General features: G+C 35.0%; 1 protein-coding gene across 1 annotated transcript in view; it reads right to left on the bottom strand.

Moving 5' to 3' along the window:
- The window catches only part of Dhc1 (dynein axonemal heavy chain 1), a 176,597-nt gene that overhangs the window by 136,323 nt on the left and 20,772 nt on the right, over nt 1–19,502 (bottom strand). The window contains exons 6-13 of the mRNA XM_081764457.1: nt 17,189–17,429; nt 15,017–15,216; nt 13,391–13,555; nt 10,489–10,641; nt 10,051–10,258; nt 5,160–5,321; nt 2,988–3,212; nt 901–1,073 (exon numbers count right to left, since the gene is read on the bottom strand). Of these exons, the coding sequence (XP_081620583.1) occupies nt 901–1,073; nt 2,988–3,212; nt 5,160–5,321; nt 10,051–10,258; nt 10,489–10,641; nt 13,391–13,555; nt 15,017–15,216; nt 17,189–17,429 (1,527 nt within the window). The remainder of the gene's footprint in view (nt 1–900; nt 1,074–2,987; nt 3,213–5,159; nt 5,322–10,050; nt 10,259–10,488; nt 10,642–13,390; nt 13,556–15,016; nt 15,217–17,188; nt 17,430–19,502) is intronic.

Genomic DNA, 19,502 nt, shown 5'->3' with positions numbered 1-19,502 from the left:
CTACCAGTGATGGAAGAAAATTATGATGAAGTGTGTTGGAAAAGGTAGAAAGAGCGGATGCCATTAGTAAAGTAGATTCCAGTTTACTCATAATTTTGACGTAACTTTAGTTGTCTACTAGCATTCTAGTCGTCACCGTCCCTCCCCCCCTTAATTTTAACATGCCAGAGACGCCCATGTCACTTGACCAGCTTCTTCCTTAGTACAATTTAAGCTGCTAGTTAGGAATGATCTTTTCTTTTTTGGATGCCGCTAGCTGCAGTAAGCGTTTCTCGTCCTTCTCAGATTTCAAATTGTGTAATAAAAATATGTCAATTACTCTCTTGGAATATATAGTGTATAATTTTCTTTAAAAAGCCTTTCTGGGCTGAGTATAGCTACTCTTCTAGTTTCCAACCTCAGTTCCTAATTCTAACAGAGTTGTAAAGTGCAATAACACTACAGTGGATCAATGCAGGACATTTTGTGGTGCCTGCTTCTAGAATTAATTTTCATTTAAATTAATTAAAAGACAACAATTAAAGAATTCATGCATTAAAATATGAAGAATCAGTAGCTTATATTGTTCGAACGTTGATAGTTTCAGGAGAAAATACTATCCATTACTCTTGGATGTTCTAAAGTCAGTTGCAAAAATGTGCTTAAGAAAATATTATCGCACTAGTTCTTGATCAAAAGTGTATAATTTTAGGATAAAAAAAAATGCTTTTCAGAATATAAAAATGGTCTAGTTTAGAGCTTGAACGAGAAAGAATATATAACAGTATTCCTATAAGGGTGCAGATAAATATTAATTATGCAATTATCAAGTGCAGAAAACCTCATACAAGTGTTTTAACTTTTGTGGTTACTAAGTGTAGCAAGCATGTATATCTGTGCAAAAAGAAATGTGAAAAATACCTGTCAGTAAGAGGAGTTATTACAAGTCTGTCTGTACAACCGAGATATTCATTTTGATAGGTAAAATTAACGTCTGTTATGGCGATCCAGGTCTTGTCAGCGTCTTCTTTGAAATAGAATCTGCACTGTTTGAGCCACTCAAAGTCGTTCACAGACCTAATGTTCATGCGACACTACGAAAATCAAGTTGATATTACGTTAGCTTCAAGAAAGTCATTATAAGTCAAGGAAACACTAGGCCACACAAACACAGTTTAAACGTTATAACTTAAGGTTAAATATATTTGTTTAATTTAGCACTGGATCCCTAACTTAATTGAAGAAACCTTATATTCATGTTTATTCAATAGTTGATTATCCAATGCAACTATCTTTCAAAATTAGAAGAAAAAATACAATGGATAAGTTCTTCAGGTCACCATAAATGTTTTTGAAAGAGAATTATCTTTTATCATTAGTTTCCTTGAAATTACGGACGGTCAATAAATTGTATAGAACAGTGGTTCTCAAGCTTTTCTGACTGATGACACACTATATTGTAATGTCCCACGTGGTATTGTGTACAAACAACTCTTTTCGCTTATGTTTGTAAACACCACCACATGGTTTTACGAGAAGATGCTACACACCACGTGGATCCACTACAACCTGCAGACGATGGACTTCTGGCTCCTCCCATGAAGCAGACGACGACATCGGAGCAGTAGCGCCATCTCCGTCTGGGGATCTATAAATTCAGAAGCCGACAGCGGACCAGTACCAGTTCACTGGTGTCCCTCCTACTGTTTGCTTCGGAACATTAGGAGTAACCTAACCCCAAGCCTCTAGTCTGCTTTGGGACTCTTGGCTTTACCTTTCTCCTGGATTAGCCTGCTTCGGGGCTCTGTTGGGAATCCTAACCTCAGTCGCTTGGCCTGCTTCGGGGCTCTGTGACCACCTGACCTCCTCACTGCTTGCCACGGAGCATTGGGGAACCCTAACGCCACTCTGCCTAGTCTGCTACGGGGCTTTGTGGAGATCCTGTCTGCGACCTCTCGGTCAAATACTACTTATCTCTAACCTTACAAGAATAGAGAGATTATCTTTGTAGTATTTTTTTTTGTGAAATACTGTTTTTAATGAATTTTATAATAAAAGCCAGTAGTGGGAGTCGATTCCGGACACTCTTTTTATTAACACGTTCTACCTACAACCTATATGGGACAGACTGAATTCTCACGACATCCCGACACACTTACTTGAGTTTTTAAATTAACAGTATTATAAATTACAGTAGTTGAAGACTATAGGTTTCTATGAGGTAATAGCTCTATGTAATAATGAGAATTATTGCTGCCTTGACTGAAGGCGTTGACTCATACAGTGTGTCTCAAGATTGATTCTAAATAATTATTCAATGCATCATAACTTTTAATTCTAACATTTCGTGACACATCCTGTGGGTCTGCGCGACACACCGGTTGAGAACCACTGGTATAGAAGAGTATATTTTCAATAATGCATGATTCTACCATTCACGTAGCATAACTACGCAAATCCAGCAAACCACAAAACGAGTTTACCGCTTGGGCGCCCGAAGGGAAGGGCAGGGTGGGCCCCCTCCCTCTGGCTCACGAAAATGTATACGTAATGTAGCAAACCACGTATATTAAATACTAGAAATACCAGACGTAATATAGCTATCATGGAGATGGGCCCCCTCTGGAAACTTTTCTTCGGGCGCCCCTGGTTTACCGGATTAACTCCTAAACGACATATTTTGAGTTCTCGCAATTCAAAAGAATAATGAACAGTCTTAAGAGGACTTGGGGAACATGATATGTGTTTATTACATTGCGTGTATAAAAATATGATAAATAACGTTTAATGATTATCGATTCAAGAGTTAATAAAACCTAAACAATAAGCTATTCGAAGGATTTGGTAGCGCCGTGACAAAGGAACTTAGTGAAGACAATATATGGATTGAAATATATATATATATATATTTTGAATATTAACACTGACACTCATTCTTTTAACAGTGACGCTCATTTCCTTAATAATGATGCATATTTTACTTGTAGTACAGGACATAATATGCTTACCAAAGAATCGAATATGTCTCGCTGATGTACATGGATTGTGATGAGTGTTTCGAATTTAATTCTTTCAATTCGAAGAAGATCTCGAGTCGTTTGGTCAATCAAAGTGTTGAGCAATTCCAAAAATTTATTGTTGGTCTCGGACATAATTTTCTTATCTACTCTCGCCTGAGACAAAGCGACTTCTGCATCTCTGGTCCAAATCATTTGAATTCCCAACAGACCAATCTGGAAGAAATGAGGGAGGATATTTACTACTGCTAAGATTACATTTGTACTTAACTTAAAGTAACACATAATTTTACACTTATTCTGGAAACACAATAAATAAGTAAATAAATAGAATAAAATGCCTTTCACATACTTGAAGAGTTCAAAGCCAGCTTGTATACCCGTAACAGATATAAAGACAATATTTATTTATCATTGCTTTCCGATATGTATCTAACCTGTAAACAAGTCTCACACCTTCCCGGGGCCACAGGCCAACTCTGTTATAAGTATGTATCAAAAGTCCGGGGCCACAGGCTAACTCCGTTATGAGTATATCAAAAGTTCGAGGCCATAGGCCAACTCCGTTATGAGATATATCAGAAGTCCGGACCCATAGGCCAACTCAGTTACGAGTATGTATCAGAAGTCCAGGGCCATACGCCAACTTCGTTATTAGTATGTATCAGAAGTCCAAGAAAAAAGGCCAACACCGTTGTATGTATCAAAAGTCCTGGGCCATAAACCAACTACGTTATGAGTATATATCAAAAGTCCGGGGCCATAGGCCAAGTTCGTTATCAGTATTACCAAAGGCCGGGGCCATAGACCAACTCCGTTATGAGTATATATAAAAAAATACAGGGCCACAGGCCAACTCCGTTATGAATATACATAAAAAGTCCGAGGCCATACGCCAGCTCCGTTATGATTATATATCAAAAGTCCAGGCCCATAGGCCAACTCCATTATGAGTGTCTAAAAAATCCAGGGTCATAGGGCAACTTCGTTATGAGTATGTACCTAAAGTAGAGGGCCATAGGCCAATTCCGTTATGAGTATGTATCAAAAGTCTGGGGCCATAGGCTAACTGCGTTATGAGTATGTATCAAAGTCTGGGGCCATAGGCCTGCTCCGTTATGAATATTTATCAAAGTCCAAGACCATAGGCCTGCTCCGTTATGAGTATATATCAAAAGTCCAGAGCCATAGGCCAACTCCCTTATGAATATATATAAAAAATCCGAGGCCATAGGCCAACTCTGTTATTAGTATATATCAAAAGTCCTGGGCCACAGGCCAACTAAGTTATGAGTATATATCAATAATCCTGTGCCATAGGCCAACTACGTTATGAATATGTATCAAAAGTCCGAGGCCATACACCAGCTCCATTATGAGTATATATCAAAAGTCCTGGCCCATAGGGAACTCCGTTATGAGTGTCTATCAAAAGTCGAGGGCCATAGGCCATTTCTGTTTTGAGTATATATCAAAAGTCCAGGGCCATAGACCAACTCCGTTATAAGTATATATGAGAAGTTTAGGACGATAGGCCAACTCCGTTATGAGTATGTATGAGAAGTCCATGGCCATAGGCCAACTCCAGACCAAGGAGTGTATGTAAGGTACCTCTCAGAGACATAGCGTTCTAGGGAGGAGAATAAAACTCAAAGTCCAGGCGCCTTAGAGAGTGGTGAGGCTATTGTAAGGACCGGACGTCCAAGCGAAGGAACGCTCTCAAAGATCAGGCGTCGTAGGGAGTGGTGGTGATGGCTGCTTCAATTATCAGCATAGATTCATTCACAAATGTAAGTTTTGCCTGATCTTCTTTACTATATCTACCAGAGTTTATTCTTCCTTTCTTTTTAAATGTTATTATGATATGTTATGTTATTATGATGTTATTATTGGCTTTCCGCCAATTGAAATCCCCCCCCCCCGTTTTCTTAAAAGTTAAAACTTTAAATGGATCAAGCTAATGAGGTAAAAGAAATACATCTACACGAAAACAAGTGTGGAACATGTTTTTTCCCCTAAGAACCAAGTTGCTCGGAACCATTTTGGAAAATAACAAGTTTTGTTAATGTTGCAAATGACAAAATTATTTGTATTCATCTACATTTAGTTGCGCTACTACTCATGAGTTAATTATAACTGAATGTTATATCACGGTATACTTACTTGAGCTGGCATTTTCTCCAAGAATTGAAGCATATTGACATTTGGATCATTGATCATTGTAGACGCTTGTCGAATGATACAATGGATGGAAAGTTGTGATGAATTCAGAAGAGCTGTTAGCCACGTTTCTACACTACCTTCTGCACGAACAGCCTTTTCTAACTGTGAAGTAATGAGATAAATAAAAATATTAAATAAAAAATAAAAACAAAACCACAAAATTATTCTATACGAAATACAAAAACGAGTAGTATATGATTTCTGAAATTAACGACATACAATAAACAAGTAAGCTATACAGTTATAAGACGTAAAGAAGAAAAAGTTTCTAAAACAATAATTATAAAATTTTATTAAACAAAAAATTTAACCTACTTTAACATAGGATCCGTTAAGGTGTTGCATGGTGCAGCTCCAAACTACACCAAATCCTAAAGAAATTTATATGGGGCCGCCGGGAAGAAATACTCTTTAAAGAAATTTGCACACATATCGAAGTTATGGGGCCGCCTGAAAGGAATACTCTATAAAAAACTGTTGCACCTATATCGAAGTTATGGGATTGCCGGGAAGGAATACTCTTTAAAAAAATGTTGCACCTATATTGAAGTTATGCACGAATATACCCAGAATAAGGCTGAACTGAGAACGAGCTTATTTTTTAAGGTCAGTTAATAATAAATTATAAAAGTAATAACATATAAACTGATAAGTTTTTTAAGTCACAGGGTAATAAGTTCTAACATAAAAAATTCGTCATCAAGTAATAAGATACAATTAACTAGTAAATAAGACAAAAAAGAAGTAGCTACTCGTATAAAAAAATAAGATAAAAACAAAATACTAAAGATTAATCTATATAAAATAGAATACTCAGTGTCTGCCTTTTCAAACTAAGTAATGAGAAAATGTAAACCAACAAAATTATTTTATACAAAACATAATAATCACTAGCTCTCTTTTTAACTACAAATTCTTTATATAGTATTCGATAAATACTCTCCAATTTTCTCTATTTTACTACATCTTTAGTTTCTCGTAGCAACACGTGTTATTATTTCTAAACATTGTTAATAAAAGCATGCGATAACAATGTACAAAAATTATTTTTCCAACCATTGTTAGTGTTATGTAGTAACACCGAATAAAAATTGCTTTTTTCCCGTCATTATTTTGTAAAATAAACATGTATATATCTTGTATTTGACTTGCTGAGTATGGAAACTTATATGAAAATATACATAGAAATAATTTTCTAAACATCATTAGACTTTTAAATAGTTTCTTTTCAATATGTTGTATCTTTGAGACAATGGTGGAATCACAAAATATTTGAAAGTTAATCTCTAAACTGACGAAATTTGTAACCTTGATATTCTCCTTGTGAAGTAAACTCTCAATCTCTGAACTACAATATCTCCGTAAAGTTGCGCAACTCAAAGTTTGAATGCGTATATCTTTTGATCCAAGTATGATACAAGGGTCACTACGAAAGTTTTGAGATACGCATTGTTGTGGCACAGTATCTGAATTCCAACAATTGCGTTCGGTAGTGGTATCCAGAACAAAGAAGGGAAGCAAGTTTCAACTTGCCTCGCTTATCGGCGATGCCGTATCGCCTTCACTTGTTTGTTGATGTGAGCAGTATTCGGCTGTCTAGAATGGAGCTCGAAAGGGAACATTTTCGGGCAATGATCCTTTACGATTTCAAAAGTGGTTTGAACGAGCCACAAAGCCTTGACCGTTTGCGGGGGGCATTTGGGGACCTTGCTCCTTCCCGTGCTACAATTTTTCGGGGTTTGGTGAATTCAGAAGAGGCCGGACATCGCTTAAAGATGAAGAGAGAGCTGGACGTCCGGCAACAGCTGTGTCAGATGAAAACATTACCGCTGTGGAACAAATGATTCGAGAAAATCGTCGAACAACTTTCAAGGACATTGAATCTACAGTGAACATTGGATCGCCAGTAGTAACAAAAATTCTTCATTATCATCTTCGGCTCAGGAAGGTTTCATCTCGTTGGGTGCCTCACACTTTGACTGAACAGCAGAAACGCATGCGTGTGGAATGGTGTGAAGAAATGCTTGCAAGATTTGATGGAGTCAATTCTCGACGCGTCTTGGACATTGTTACTGGTGATGAGACTTGGATCTATCAATTTGACCCTGAAAATAAACGCCGTCTACAGTTTCGATCTTTCCAGACAAAAATCCACTCACGAAAGTGAAGCGACCGCGAAGTGTGGGGAAGAAGATGGTAGAAACTTTCTTCTCCAAATCTTGCCATGTTGAAACTGGTCTACTTGAAGAACAAAGGACTGTTACTGCTCAGTGGTACGCCACTGTTTGCCTAACAAAAGTGTTCCAGAAGCTTCGGGAACGGCGTCCAAGAACTGGATTGCGTGCGATCCTGCTTCACCATGACAACGCGTCCGCACACACAGCCAACATCACAATTCAGTTTTTAGAATCTACGGAGGTCAAACTTATGACTCATTCGCCGTATAGCCCTGACCTGGCCCCGTGTTATTTTTTTTCTGTTCCCCAGGATCAAAGATCGCATGCGTGGGAAGAGATTTTGCAGCCCTAGTGGCTTACGAGAATGAACTTTCAACACTTGAAGAAAAAGCCTGGCAACCCTGCTTCCAAAAGTGGTTTTCGAGGATGCAAACGTGTGTACAGTCTAACGATGAATACTTTGAAAAAGTGTAAGTGTTAAATTGATTTTAAGTATGTAAGTTATTTCATATCTCAAAACTTTCGTAGTGACCCTCGTATAAACCTGAGACTTGAAACAAATGTAAGCATGTTCTATGTAGATATTTTCGAGATCATGACCCATGCTGGAACTTGGAATGTTTTTGTGTAGTAACGAAAGAAATTACCGTTAAGTGTAAAATAAAAAAAATAAAATAAAAAAATGTGCAAAAGGAACAAAATCAATATTCAGTTGCAGAAAACTGGTTTCCTGCGGGTGAATTCCTGTGTATATGTACAGTACCATCAACATTTATATATATATAAAAAGCGAATTTTGCACAAAAATTCATGTTATTAATTATGTGCAAATTCTCATTGCTTATCATTAATTAACCTAAAATACACCTGTTGGAATAATTTTACGACAACAGTGTTGCCAAGGGTCGCGTTTCTGTAAAAAAAAAAAACTAACATTAAATAGCCTTTTTATATGGCAACACTGCATCAGCATTGTCACATTTTCGCACCAATGGATAAATATTAATGCATACTGTGCATATATACAGAAATTTACCCACAGGAAACCAGTTTTCTGCAACTGAATATTGATTTTCCTTCATTTTGCACATTTTTTTATTTACGGTAATTTCTTTCGTTACACAAAAACATTACAAGTTCCAGCATTGGTCATAATCTCGAAAATTTCTACATAGAACATGCTTACATGTGTTTCAAGTTTCAGGTCTTTATCATTCTTAAATCAAAAGATATACGCAATCAAACTTTGGGTTGCGCAACTATATGGACACACTGTACCTGCGACTTCCCAGATGGAATCGAACCGGATCTCTGGCGCCAAAGGCACTAACATTTTAGCAGAGGGGAAGAGTTGTGCAATACTAATATATATAAGCTTTTTAGTTCGAAGAGTTCTAAATAGCATTAGAAATATTGAATAGTATTCAAATTCGAAAGGAAACTATAGTTCTGTTACTTTCGTTTCCATTATTCTGAAACTTCCAAATAATGATACTATCATACTGCCGTCCTAAGCGAAAAGACCTTAACTCCACATTTTTCGAAAATCGAGATATTGGTATGGGAATGTTCGTACAACAATTCTGCATCTACCTAAAGTGAAATTGACGTGGTTTGACCAATAGGTAGGGGGTAATGACGTCATGAGTATTTACCTTATGTTCAAAACTGTAACTGAAAGTAAGCAAAAAGACCTTAAGTGGCAATTCATAAGCAAAAATATTTAACTGTATTACCACACAAATTGTAGATCGTGAAAATATATTTAATAAAGTTTTACTGAAATACAACAAATTTGAACGTACAGCCTAAGCCAAAACGCTTTTTGCTTATTTTCTCGAAAGTATGTGAAATGGAGATAAGGCCTTTTCGCTTAGCAGGGCAGCATACTATCTTACAAATAAATAGCGTGACATTATTACGACAAATCAATTAGTTGTAAAACCAAGAAAATTTATTTTATAGATCTATGAACCGAAATTAAATTACATTTAAAAAATACATGTTGATCACAGGATTAATTTTTGTAAGATACTTTTACAACATAATAAACTCTCCATTTAACGAGTTAATTAAGGTGAAGGATATCCATAAAATCGGAAGTCCGTTAATTCGCTAATTATACGTTATGATTCACATTTAATATTGGATATTATACTTGAAGTTGTGCTGTATAATGTAAATGTAAAATATTTAATGTGCGTACCATATTAGTAACAATGAATTTTTACAACTGCGCACTAAAAGGGTGAAAAAAAAAACACTGTATGTGAAAACTATTGTCATATTAGAAACACATCTGTCGCCGTTACAATCACATCTGTCGTCATGTCTTTTAAAAGCCTTATCGAATTTTTTTCCTCAGCGGTTTCTTTCTCCAACTACATTTGGTCAGTCGAGATCCGTTAAATCGTGGGTTTTAGCTCACTCTTGGCTAAGCGGTTGGCGTACGAACTTTTGGGGCGTGCAAGATATCGGTTCAATTCCCTGTAGGAGCTCATGTGGTTCGGATCCTATTTTAAGCTGTAGGTCCCCGTCCCATTATAGCCTGGCTACTGAAAGGGACGCTAAACTCAAAATCAAACCAAATCAAATCGTGAGTTTACTGAACTAATACCGGTATAGTATTCGATCTATTTTTAACTGTTATTTACCTGAATGACTTCTCCTTCCGAAGACACAATGGCAAGAATCTTGTTATATTCCATGTCATGAAATCGAACGTAGCGAGTGTTATCAAAGATTGACAGTAAATGATTTTGAATAGTATGGGAATCTGATGCTTGACCAAGGATTTCAAGAAGAGCTGGATCTGACACGAAGAAAAACCTGGGAAACATCATTCGTTTTCTTTCCAAGTAGCTGTAAGAAATAATTGTCAACATCAGAGGTTTATAATGTTATCAAACACTTAAGCGTTTTATCCCAACTAGTTGTTAAAAGTTGGTAATACTAAAACTCACAACTTTCGAATAGTTAATTATGCGTTCTACAAAATTTGAATAAATTGCTCGAATAATGATTTAAATACAGTACAAATGTTTCCAGTACACAACTGTTATTTGTTGATATGAATTTAGATGAGTACTTACCCACTTAATGACTTTTGACACAGTTCTAATTGCTCCTGGAGATGAGGAAGCAATTGTTTTAACATATCGTCTCCTACACAGCAAGCCACAACACCTGGTGTCTCATGAGCTCGTTGCATTATCTTCTGCCAAGATTTATCTATCTTACTAAACCTACAATAAAATTAGCAGCAATTAGTAAACAAATTATTTGGTCCCACATCACAAAAATCTGAAGAGAAAATCGATAAGATGTTGGGAAACTTGAGGAAGGGCTGTGAAGAATATGGAATGAAAACAAATGTTAGAAAGACAAAAGCCATGATGATTGGAATGAAGAAGTCGGTGTCATATATAAAAGTAGGAGGGTAGAAAACAGAACAGGTGACTACTTTTTCGATATCTGGGTAATATTATTAGTGATGATGTGAAATGTGAAAGTGAAATAAAAGCAAAGATAGGAATGGCGAAAGAAGCCTTTAGGAGGAAGAAGAGTCTATCTTGTGGGACCTTGAATACAGAGTTGAGAACAAGTCTCATAAAATGCTTCGTGTGGAGTATTGTGCTGTATGGGTCGGAGACATGGGTATTACGTAAAAATGATGCAAAACGACTGGAAGCTTTCGAAATGTGGGTGTGGAGAAGAATGGAGAGAATTAGCGGGGTCGAGCGGAAAAGCGAATGATAGGGTGTTAGAAATGGTGGGGGAGAAAAAAAATAGATATTATTAAGAAGAAAAGAAACTGATTGGGACATTGGATAAGAAGAAACTGTATCACAAGGTACGTGCTGGAGGGTATGGTGGCAGGAAAGAGAGGGATGGGGAGAAAGAGACTACGATTAATGGACGATATGAAAACCGAAAAATCGCACGCAAAGACGAAGAGGTTAGTGGAAGATCGTGTAACATGGAAGCTTCTCAGTTGCAGCCACTGACCTGCAACTAGGAGTCGTACAACTAATTAGAATTCTTTTTATCTTTTCTTCGAAACTGTTCATTGTATGATTACAAGATAAATATAAATAAATAAAAAGTTTATCATAAAGATAAAAAACTTGCAATACATATGGCATTTACCAAGAAAAATTTTATTTCTCTGAGTTGTCACTCCTACCTAAAATTTAAGACAATACGACGAGATACCATTTAATTACTAATAAATCGAGCTAAAAGATAAGCCGATAATCTAAGCTAAGCTCTTAATATCACAGCGTTTTGGTAGTAATAGTAAATGTAGGGATCGAGCTTCAAATTATCAATTCCGTTACATATTATGATCAAATTATTTTGTTCAGCACAGTTTGATAATTCCAATTTGATTCTACAACTAGTCATGGAGGTCTGAAATTTCGAGTTTCGTTCAGGTATCGCCAAATAAAGGTCAGGATAATGTATATGGTCCATTCAATAAATAACCGGAAAAGTTGTATAAAAAAATGCAAAACTTGTGTCTAAAACTATTATCAGATAGGACTGGCACGCCTGCCTCGCAAACAGGATGTTAGGAATCAGTAAAGCACGATGGCAGCACCCTTGCAGGTTTGCACCAACATGGAGCAGCGGATTGTCACTAGATTTCTATTAGCTGAAGGGCTGAAACCAATCAAAATTCATCGTCGGATGACGGTGCAATATGATGAAAATTGTTTGAGTCGAACACAAGTGTACAAGTGAGCAGATAAATTCAAACGGGGTGTAACAAGTGTTGAAGATTCGCCATGCCTAGGACACTCTGTGTGTGGAGTCACGGAAACAACATTATGAGAGTTGATGAGTTGGTACGGGAAAACAGGCTGCTACGGTGAGTGATAGTACAGTAAAAATGAACATTAGCCAATCATATTATTCATGACGTACTGATATTCAAGAAAGTTTGTGGGAGGTGTGTTCCAGTGACACTCCGCTGCTCCATGCTGGTGCAAATCTACAAGGGTACTGCCATCTTGTTTCACTGATTCCCAGCATCCCGTTCGCCTGGCTGGCGTCCCAGGCCCATCTGATAATAGTTCCAGGACACCACAAAAAAAATAACGAAGCAGCACAAAGTTTGTCCAAGATTTGTATTTTTTGTACAACTTTTCGGGTGATTGATTTGAATGGACTTTGTACATTCTGACACATTTAGAGTGAAAGATGTATTAGAAATTAAGGTATTAAGGTTTATGTATTAATTGTATTTTTCAAATAACTTGAACGATACAGAACAGGCCATTGATAAAGTGATCAAAAAATCTTCATTGCCCGTACAAAGATAGGTCTATAAGTCTAATAGTAGATAGCATATCGTGTGTTCGCTGTCAACAAGAAAAGAAGAAGCACAAGGACTTAAGATTTGTATACTGTGAAAATGGCCGAAAGTCTCAAGAAGTAGAGTACTGATATAGCAATGCATATAATTATTATCTATTGGCTTCATTCCAATCCATTCTACTACCTGTAAAACATTTTTTTTTTTTTTTACCGTATCTTGACAATGCTAACATTAGATAGCGAAAATTCGATGTTTAATGTTATTTTCTTTTTCTAACAAATCCGTAACAGGATACACAAGAACAAGGTGAATATCTTTTGAGTTTATTTATATATTGATTATTAAAATTCAGATCTTTAGGTCTAATTAAAAGAAAGAAAACTACACTCCCAACTACACTGCTCCCATACACTACGTGACTCTTGTGTTTATCATTCTTCTTGAAAATAATAGTGAATTTGTGAAATTTTGCAAATGCATCTCTTGATTACTAGCTTTCTTTATTATTATTATTATTATTATTATTATTATTATTATTATTATTATTATTATTATTATTATTATTATTATTATTATTAATCCACCTCTTATATTGATAAAATCTGCCATAGAATAAATACTTCTGCATTTAAGTTCGTTTATTAAGAAAATAAGTGAAGAGAAAAACTTACCTTTTGGCTTCTTTTGGTAATTGTTTTGCAATATCACCACCTACAAATACGGCTTCCAGGTAGACCCACATATTTTGAACCAGAAGCCACCTTTCGAGAATTTCGTTAGTATTAGACAAATCAGAGACCCACTGTTGAATCTGCTTCCTGAATGGAGCATTATACCTACAAAAAAAGACATATATTTAAGTAGACAATACTCTAATACTTTATATCTATCAAAATTAAATGTATAGTAAATAAATTGTTTTGTAACTATCAAAATACTTAAATAGTTGTTCGTAATAAACTGCATGTTCTGGAAATATTAACCCACAGGATTAGAAAATATTAACCCACAAAATTAGAAAATTAACCTACAAAATTAGAAATAATTAACCTCTAAAATTAGATTCTACCAAATTAGAACCTACAGAATTAGAAAATATTAAGCTACAAAATTAGAAAATGTTAACCTACAAAATTAGAAAATATTAATCTATAAAATTAGAAAATATTAACTAACAAAATTAGAAAATATTAACTAACAAAATTAGAAAATATTAACTAACAAAATTAGAAAATATTAACCTACAAAATTAGCATCAGAAACGTAATACTTCATTTTTGATTCTTAAGAAAATAGTTTAAAAAAATACAAAATACATAAATAGGAAAGAAAGCATCATGTTACTAAGCATCATGGTTTATGAAACGTATGTGTAAATGCGAATGAATCTTTACAAATAAGAAAATACCAAATTTAGTAGCACGACACGTTTATATGGATATACATTATTCCACGTTGCTATCTATTTGTGTAATTTCCTCTGAGTGAGAGCGACATATAAGATGTAATAATTTTCACAGTACCGCAGTTATTTATTTCTACGTTTTATTAGCCTTGACTCAACGGAAGTTTACATTTGTATAAATATAAAATATCTACTTTGCGTAAGTTCAACTGAGTCAAAGCTAATAAATACAATAAAAGCATACAAGTCTCGTTACAACGCCGCAGTCGTTAGTTATATTTACTAGCCTTGACTCAATGGAATTTACATGTCTATATGAATGCACAATAACCCGCCTTGCTTTAAGTTTCAGTCTAAGTTTCATTAAGTCAAGGCTGATAAATACAACTAAAATATACAATTTTCGTTACAATGCCGTAGTCGATATCTGTATTTATTAAGCTTGACTAGATGAAATTTACACGTTTATATGAATATTCAATATCCCGCCTTGTTTTCAATCTCAGTCTAAGTTCCACTGAGTCAAGGCTAATAAATACAATAAAAACATACAATTCTCGTTACAATGCCGTAGTCGAACACATTTATGTGAATACTCAATATCCCGCTTTGCGTTCAATCTCAGTCTAAGTTCCACTGAGTTAAGGCTAATAAACACAATAAAAACATACAATTCTCGTTACAATGCCATAGTCGAACATATTTATGTGAATACTCAATATCCCGCCTTGCTTTCAATCTTAGTCTAAGTTCCACTGAGTCAAGGCTAATAAATACAATAAAAAACGCAAACTTACTGTAACAGTACAATAATTGTTGCTTGTAATTATTAGCCTTGATTCAGTAGGATTTACATGTATATATGTGACAATAATAATGCTTATATACTGACCTATTGGAAAGCAACGATCCAAGAACCATGAGACTATCTTCAAGTTGTCCAATAGTTTCTGCAGTAGTGTCGCCTCGCAGCAGCAACTCTCCTCGGTTGTTAAATGTCATAAAAGTAAGTTCATGCACGGACCATTCATTAGTCACTTGTCTAAGTTTAGCCTCAATATCCTTTTCCTTCATGGCTGAGATACATATATCCTAAAGGGAACACACAAAAAAGTATTCTTTTTAATGAAAGAAAAACAGGAGTATTTGTGAAGTATCTGACGTATAAGATGTAAGTAGAACAGAACACAGGAGTTTTAGAGTAACGAACTTACTTGTACTTACATTTGAACGATTCTGAAAGAGGAATGGAGCAGATATTTAAGGATTTAGAGAAACACATAGTGTGTGAGAGAGAGAGCGAGATGGCAAAACACGTTAAATTTCGGACCAATTTGAACAAAGATTAGTAAATTCCTCAAGAGAAGTTTCCATCAAAGGTTCGAGAAAAAGAAAACTCCCTTTTCTATGAAATGGAGATAGAGGCATATATTCTTAGAGAAAATGTATTGCTGTGGAACTCTACTTCACATGGCAAGTAGCTTCATAATTGCGTCAAACTTAAAACATGAAATTAAAGTATTCTCATAAAAACCAGTTTCAATAAATTATTTCAAAAGATTTTTGAAAATATAATGAATATTATGGAATTAACATTTTCAAACTAAATCCGTGAATATATATTTTGTTTTAATTGCAGAATAATTCTCAAATCGGGGGCCGCGGTGGCTCAGTGGTAGAGCGTTCACCTCTGGTGCTTGGGGTCCCGGGTTCGATCCCAGTCCCCGCCAAGTAAACTTTGTGGTGGACAAACACCGTGTGCGTGGGTTTTCTCGGGGTTCTCCCGTTTCCTTCCACTTTCTCCATTCCACCATTTCACTCATTACTCATCATCACCGTCTCCTTTAGCCTAACCGGCATAACCGTGGGATGTAAAACTCAAAGATTTAATTCTCAAATCATGTATTGACATTCGTTCATAAAGAGGAATGATTACATTGCTATAATACTAATCTTTAAAGAACAAAACATTTCTATGAAATTTTCGTGCAGTATCATTTAAGCTTCACAAGTTTCGAAAGAAATTTTGATTTGGAATACTTGAGTTTTATTTTTTTACTTTCAACATGTATAAAATGTTCTCAACATTCATAATATTAGTTATTTTTAAACATTACAGAAAAAGATCTTAAAATGAAGCTTTTCTAAAAGTCATGTAAGTTCGTACATAGCTTCAGCAATTACAAGATTGTTAATTGCTTAATCTTTTGTGTTAATCAACCAGAGAACTTAAAAATCTATTGGAAATTATGGTACATTTTGAAAAGCTGCATTTAACATTTTTTCTAAATATCCTTTTAATCTTTAACAAATTTTCATATGTAATACAAAACTTCCTTGTTGAAATTTTAGAAGATATACTTCACTCTTGATAATGGTTATTTGTTGTTTTAAACTTTCACGACAAGAGGTCATTATTTCTGTCTATGTATTTCACATATCTTATGTATTTTAATTCTAAACCGTCCATACTAATCTTGCAGAAGCTGGCAATAAGATCAGCAAAACGAACTTTGGTTTAGAATTAAAATACACGACGTGTTACCTGAAAATCATAGAAAGAAACGTTTATATAATCGTTTTTATATAATTACTTTGGTGAACAATATTGCGTTTCTTGATATTTTATTCTATATATATTACGTTATTATTTTGACAAATTTTTATAAAAAGGCCTTGTGTCCATCTTAAATACAAATTAAACATAACTTTCTTACAAGGCTGTTTAATTCTTTATTATAAATTAACGAGAAATGTTACAGTTTCGGAAGTATATCACTTCCTTCTACAGACTACTATTCCAACTGAAATCCTAGATAACATAACATAATTTGTTATCTCTCTTACGTTATGTTACCTAGGATTTCAGTTGGAATAGTAGTCTGAAGAAGGAAGTGATATACTTCCGAAACTGTAACATTTCTCGTTAATTTATAATAAAGAATTAAACAGCCTTGTAAGAAAGTTATGTTTAATTTGTATTTTGACAAACTTTAAATTCTTAGTTGATTGTTGAAAAAAATCTACAAAACAAATTCTTTAATTATATTATACGAAAGTTTACCTCAATGTCTTCTTTATGTTGCAGCAATGGTGCTTCCAGGATATTCTTGAGACAAAATCCTTCAGTTTCCAGCTCAAAGTTGTATTGAGTGACTTCCATGATCCTCTGCCAATGGCGTGGTTTCATAGCCTTATTAGCCATTAACTCTAGCAATGGACACATATCGTTGAAATCGTCAATTGTTTTCTTCAGAGCATGAAACGCAGGCCATTCTTTAAGTCCTTTAGGAAGTTTACGACATCTGCAGCGTAAACAAAAAGATTAAAATAAATACTATGATTTGAAATAAATTATAAATTCAAACCTTTTTTTGTTTGCTAGTGTTTCCAATTTACTGAAGTAATGTGACGTCACATTCTTCTAGTTCTCATGATGGTAATCGCCATTTTCTTTGTTAAAAAATATGGGCAAAGGACCTAAATGCAAAGCGAAAGTAGTATTTTGTTCCAGATTGCAAATATTAGAGTAAAAGCAAATACAAACATTGCAAAACCACGCTCAGGAAAACTATCTAACTATCTACCTTCTACTTACAGAGTTCCGTAATTCCTGAATATTCTTTAAACTTCCAAACTTTCGACTCTCCCTGGAGCCTTGGCCACGGAGGTTAAAAACAGGAAGAAAAAGAATTGATACATCAAGGAATAAAAAGGAACGGACTTACCAAGGGAAGAGCTGTGAAAAAAAAATCGTTATCCAGTGTGTCAGCGATCTCCAGATAAAATGAACTATATTAAAATATCGTAGTGTCAATTTGCGTGTCTTTCCTGTTTCTTGTTGGAAGTTGCCAACTTATATTGTTATTTTTATTGTCATGCCAATGCCGTAAAAATGTTGTAATTACCGTCTCTGATCCATCACTTAACCATCTCTTGTCTAAATTTAACTTTAGTTTTTTTTTTTTTTTTTTTTTTTCAATGAATAAATAAATTTTCAAGAACCAGTCTCTCTACTTCATTTCTTGTTTCAAATAAAATTTTTAAATCTTCTACCCTGTGTTGCGTTTCTTTTAAATGTTTCAATAAACCTGACGCTAGATTTTCCGCTTTTGAATCCCTAATGTGTTCCTTTATTCAGACTTTTAAATTTCTTTTAGTTTTGCCTATATAGTTCTTTTGGCAACTGCATTTCGTAAATACCTAATCTTTCGTTGGGATCCGTGTAATAATTCTTAAATTGGGTGATGTTCCTTTCTAAAGTTTTCGGGGGTTTTACGGCTGTACGAAAATCGTATTGTGTATAGATTTTACGTATTTAATTCAGTTGTCAATCTGGGAAAAATAGGCAATCCAATCCATTTTTTTATCTTTCATGTCGGTTTCAGGTTTATCGGAACTTAAATTCCTTTTAACCTGATTACATCAATTATTTAATTATGAAGCTGGGTACCCATTCAGACTACCCACTTTCATCAGGTGTTCAATCTCTGTCTGTAAATCTGTTTTTAAGGAAGTGAGACGTATGGCATGCAAAAATATTTTTTTTTTCAATTTTTTTCTTTGATACCTGTTGAATGTACAAACAACACAGCTCTTTCCTTGGTAAGTCCATTCCTTTTTATTCTGCGATGTTTCTATTTTTTCTTCCTGTTTTTAACCTCCGTGATTAAGACTCCAAGGGAGAGTTGAAAGTTCGGAAGTATAAAGAAGATTCAGGAATTATAAAAATCTGTAAGTAGGATGATAGATTTCATTGCGTTTACTACAAAAGATGTAAATATATGTTTTCGGTTTGGACCTGGGGTGGTTTTTATGATATCACTTTGGCAGTAGAACTTGAGGAAGGGGTAGAGGAGGGGAGAGATATATGTAAAAAATAAATATGAAAGTGACTGTCTTTGTGATTTCATCACTCTTGAACCACCCGACCGACCTGGATCAAATTTTCAACACAGATGAATGAGGTTCAGGTCTGGGTTGGTATTTATCTATTCACTTTGACGACAGAACTTAGGGAAGGGAAAGATAGGAGTTAAAAATAAATAAAACTTAATAACTCTTAAAGCAAACGATCAATCTCGATCAAATTTTTAACAAAGATGAGTTTGGGCCTGAGATGCTTTGTATCATTTCACTTTGACGGTAAAACTTAAGGGAGGGGGGTGGAAGGGGGATATATATATATATATAAAACGTGATAACTCTTGAACCACCGGACCGATCTCGATCAAATTTTCAACCTAGATGAAGTTCGAACCTGAGATGTTTTTTGTCATATCACTTTGATGGTGTAACTTAAGGGAGGAGGAGGAGAGAGACATTTAAATAGGATCGAAAATGACCGATATTAGTGTCGAATCTATAGTTTTTGGGGT

The sequence above is a fragment of the Thermobia domestica genome, chromosome 7 (assembly GCF_964235325.1).
Source record: "Thermobia domestica chromosome 7, izTheDome1.hap1.1, whole genome shotgun sequence".
In the NCBI taxonomy this organism is placed as follows: Eukaryota; Metazoa; Arthropoda; class Insecta; order Zygentoma; family Lepismatidae; genus Thermobia; species Thermobia domestica.
This window is presented reverse-complemented; position numbering and strand designations above follow the sequence as displayed.